Source organism: Vulpes vulpes, chromosome 15 (assembly GCF_048418805.1).
Source record: "Vulpes vulpes isolate BD-2025 chromosome 15, VulVul3, whole genome shotgun sequence".
Classification (NCBI taxonomy): domain Eukaryota; kingdom Metazoa; phylum Chordata; class Mammalia; order Carnivora; family Canidae; genus Vulpes; species Vulpes vulpes.
In genome coordinates this window covers 2,817,814-2,822,187 of record NC_132794.1, presented here as the reverse complement: position 1 = coordinate 2,822,187, position 4,374 = coordinate 2,817,814, and the positions used below count along the sequence as shown (strand labels likewise).

Sequence of the window (4,374 nt, the reverse complement as noted above, 5' to 3'; positions counted from 1 at the left end):
CACGTCTGCCTCTGTCTCTGCCTGCCGTCGCTGGCTGCTTGAGCCACCCCACGGAGGCCCACGGCTGGTGAGCAGAGCAAGGCTCTCCGCTCGGTGACAATGCCAGGGGCACCAAAAACACGGCCATTGGGACAAATCCTTTTTCTTTTTTTTAAGATTTTTAATTTATTTACTCATGAGACACAGAGGGAGAGAGAGAGAGAGAGAGAGAGAGAGAGGCAGAGACACAGGCAGAGGGAGAAGCAGGCTTCCTACGGGGACCCCTGATATGGGACTCGATCCCAGGACCCTGGGGTCACACCCTGAGCTGAAGGCAGACCCTCAACCGCCTTGTTGCCTGATGCCTGGGGGTGGGTAATGGCTCCCCCAAATCATAAACTTGCAGAGCAGAGGTTGGCCCTTTAGCTTTCTCGGAGCCCTTTCCACCGGCTGGCGGTACGCACCTAGCAGGCGCTGAGAGGCTCGGGGAGGAAGGATTTGGTACAGGCCGTGTGTGCGGGGTGCTCTGAGTTCCCACTGCTAACACCGACTCCACCTTAGATGTGTGGGGTACGGCCCTACCCCAGTGCTCCTCCGTGACCGGCCGGGCCCAGGGGTGGGAGGGAAATGCCTAAAGAGGCCCGAGTGCTTTGAGGAGGCACTTAGCTCCACCAGCCTGCCGCGAACACCGGCTAGAGGCCGCACTGGGAAGCAGAGGCATAAAGACCAATAAGGGGGCGCCTGGGTGGCTCAGCGGTCGAGGGTCTGCCTTCAGCTCAAGGCGTGACCTCAGGGTCCTGGGATCTAGTATCGGGGTCCCCTGCATGGAGTCTGCTTCTCCTTCTGCCTGTGTCTCTGCCTCTCTCTGTGTCTCAGGAATAAATAAATAAAATCTTTAAAAAAAAAAAAGAAAGAAAACTGATGAACTGCCCCCCAGGAGCTGTGGGATTTGGGGATCCCATGCATAGCCTCTGAGCCCAGCATCTCATCTGGGGCATGGGGACAAGTGCCCACTCACGGCCATGGAAGCAGGTGGGAGCTGCCTTCCCCGGCCCCCAGGAGAGGGCAGGGGCAGAGCCCCGGGGAGAAGCTCCTTGGGAACGGCGTCCCCCTGGGGTCCAGGGCCCCATGCCGGTCAGCGCCCCAGGGCCCCGGGGTTGGGAGCGGCGGGCGCCCAGCGCAGGCCACATTTCTGCTGACCGGGCAGCCTTCCTCCTGAGCTCACGCTTTCTGGACAAATCCCCCTAATGCTTCCATTGTGTCGCGGCATATATAGGGAGGCCTCACCCCACAGCTCCCCAGTGCACTGCCCAGAGGCCCCTGCCCGACTCCCCACCAGCCCCGGGTCCCTGCATCGCCGACGCCCAACATGGACATCGCCATCCAGCACCCCTGGTTCAAACGTGCGCTGGGCCCCTTCTACCCCAGCCGGCTGTTTGACCAGTTCTTCGGCGAGGGCCTCTTCGAGTATGACCTGCTCCCCTTCCTGTCCTCCACCATCAGCCCCTACTACCGCCAGTCCCTCTTCCGCACTGTGCTGGATTCTGGCATCTCCGAGGTAAGACCGGCCGGGGGCGGAGGAGGGGACGAAGGTCCTCCAGGTGCCTGGTCCTCGGCGCGGGGTAGGGAGCTGCTTTCCTGCTGCGCCCTGCCTGGGCCCAGCTTGACCGTCTGGAGGGGGACCCCGAGCCCGACCACTGTCTTTTCCTCCAATGAGCTCACGACCCGCATGCGGTTTGTGATGCACCAACTGCGCTGTTGGGAACCCCAAGGGCAGCCCCACCGAGGCAGGTTTGAGGGCAGATGTCGGTTTTGGGTCCCCAGCTCTCCACACTCTTCCTCCTGCCGGGAAGCCTGGGTGGGCGGGCTGTGCCACCCCCCGGCCCCAGGGGGGGATCCCCGGGAACAGCCAGTGGAGCTGCAGAGTCGGCTCTTTGTAGGCCCATCCTGGTGTGCAGGGCCGGGCCCGAGGGGAAGCGAAGAGACCGCCGGCCTTCCGGCCTTCAGCCCTAGGGCAGACCCTGGGGTCCAAGGTCTGGAGCGGCTAAAAGCAGAGGCCAGCCGGGCTCGGGTGCAGGGCCGGTCAACTCCAGAAACGGAAGGAGCCCAGCTGAGCGTTCCCAGCGAGTGCAGCGAGGGCGGTGGGGAGGGACGGCCTGTGGGCACGGTGGGCAGCTCTGCAGGCCGCCGGGCACATCACGTCCACGGGGGCTGCTCATGGTGACGCTAGGCAGGCCAGGAGCTGTGACCTTCCCCGAAGTGCTAGGTCCAAGCAGCCAGCCAGCCGCCCCGGAGCCCCGTCCTGACTGTAGCCAGTCACCCCGCTAACCATAGCCAGCCTCAGTTCATCAGCAGCCGGGCAGTCGGGGGACGCACCACCGCCTTGGGGCTAGCGATCACATGGTCCCCCGTCAGGTCCCCCCTCAGGTCCCTGGGACTCTGTCCCCTGAGTGTGTGGAAGGCGTTTCTTCCCTGATAGTGGGGACCCAGGGGCTGGCCACCCCCAACTCCTCGGCCCCCCGCCCCCCACCGGGAGGCCCACATGACGAGCGTCTGGGTTTCAGGTCCGATCTGACCGGGACAAGTTCGTCATCTTCCTGGATGTGAAGCACTTCTCCCCGGAGGACCTCACCGTGAAAGTGCTGGAGGACTTTGTGGAGATCCACGGCAAGCACAACGAGAGGCAGGTGAGCCCGACGGGGAGATGCCGCCGTGCACCTGTCTTCTCGGGGCCCCGGAACCCCGGGAGGGGTGGACGGCCTCTGCCCTCGCCTGCCCGCTCTTCCCGGAGGACCCAAGCCAGCGGCCTCCCGGGACAGGAGGTCACAGCTCAGCCCCTGCAGTGCGGGGCCTGCGGGGAGCCCCCCTTGGGTCCTGCCCGCTGTCCCGGGCTCCCTCCAAACCTCTCGAGTGATGGAGGGGGGGTGTTCTAGGAGGGGGGATGCCAGGAAACGCCAGGCACCGACGCGGCGAGCTCTGAGCCAACTCAGATTTTCACAGGGTCCTACCTTGGGCGGGTGAGCCGTGACAGCAGGGCGGCTGGCCGTCAGCGGTGCCCCCAACACCGCGTGTGTTCACGCGTTCACCCCACAGGGGCCCCATTATCCTGATCTGGCAGGTGGCAGAGGCAGGCTCGGGGGCGGGGTGTCGGTGGCCTGGCTGGCCCACAGCTGGCACAAGGTGGGGTGGCCTCTCACCGGCAGTCGGAGACCGGGTTTTCCCGTAACAGTTGGAGAAGCGTGTGTGTGTGTGTGTGTGTGTGTGTGTGTGTGTGTGTGTGAGCCCCTGCCTCCGCGGCTCCTGCCCCTCCCATCCTGGGCCCCGTACGGTGGGGTGACCCCCAATACCGCATCGGCGTGGAGGAAGAGGTCCGGCCCGGGGGCCTGGGCCCAGGGCCGTCAGCCGAAGGGAGAGTTCTGCAGACCTGGCTTTCTGACCCTGCTCGGTGGACAGCAGACGCCCCGAGCCTGGGGGGGGTCACGGGTGGAGGCCAAGCCTGACCCAAGTGCAAAGCTGGGAAACAACCATTCGGGTGACTGTGGACTGAAGTGAGTCTGAGGAGCCAACCCCACGGCGCTGAAGGGCCCCAGGCTGGCCTGGATCCGCTGGGGGGGAGGCCCCGAGGCCAGGCGGTCACTCAGCCGGAGCCCTCCACGTGGCACTGTGCCTCCCCCCACTGCCGGGTGGGACCCTGGGAGGCCCCGAGGGCTGGCGTCCCCGACTGCAGCCCTCCCCGTGCCCCCCAGGACGACCACGGCTACATCTCCCGCGAGTTCCACCGCCGCTACCGCCTGCCTTCCAACGTGGACCAGTCTGCGCTCTCCTGCTCCCTGTCCGCGGACGGCATGCTGACCTTCTCTGGCCCCAAGGTCCCGTCTGGCGTGGACGCCGGCCACAGCGAGAGAGCCATCCCCGTGTCGCGGGAGGAGAAGCCCAGCTCTGCGCCCTCGTCCTAAGCTCGGCCCCGGCCTCGGCTGCCACCCGCTGCTGCCCCCACGGCCCACCGATCTGGGGGGAACCCTAGAACGTGGGGTGTGCGTCTCCCTTGGCCTTCCCTGTTTCCATTTTTCTCCTCCTCTCCGAGGGAACGAGGGTTTGAGAGGGCAGCCTGGAGGGCTTGGGGCCTCGGCCTGAGGTCCTGCGGCCTCGGGGGGACCCAGGTCCCCATGCCAGCCAGCTGGCGAGGGCCCTCGCCATCCCGGCAGCTTGAGACCACAGCCCCGGGCTCCCGGAGGATGCAGCCTCTGGGTGACCTCCGGGTGCACCTTGACCCTTGTTGGTGGGCGCCCGCATCGGGACCCGGCCGCGGGTCCCACCCACGTTTTCTGGGTGCCCCAAGGTCCGTCTGGCAGAGGCGCCTGTGTGCCCGGGCTCTCGGCAGCCTGCTCCTCCCAG

The 4,374-nt window shown here is 65.9% G+C and overlaps 1 protein-coding gene across 1 annotated transcript; it reads left to right on the top strand.

Annotated features, from left to right (window-relative positions):
- Positions 1-1,341: 1,341 nt before the first annotated feature.
- Positions 1,342-4,172, top strand: CRYAA (crystallin alpha A). Its single transcript, XM_025983385.2, has 3 exons — positions 1,342-1,537; positions 2,544-2,666; positions 3,726-4,172. The coding sequence occupies exons 1-3, from the start codon at positions 1,349-1,351 to the stop codon at positions 3,933-3,935; spliced, it is 522 nt and encodes a 173-aa protein (XP_025839170.1). The 5' UTR covers positions 1,342-1,348; the 3' UTR covers positions 3,936-4,172.
- The last annotated feature ends 202 nt before the right edge of the window (positions 4,173-4,374 follow it).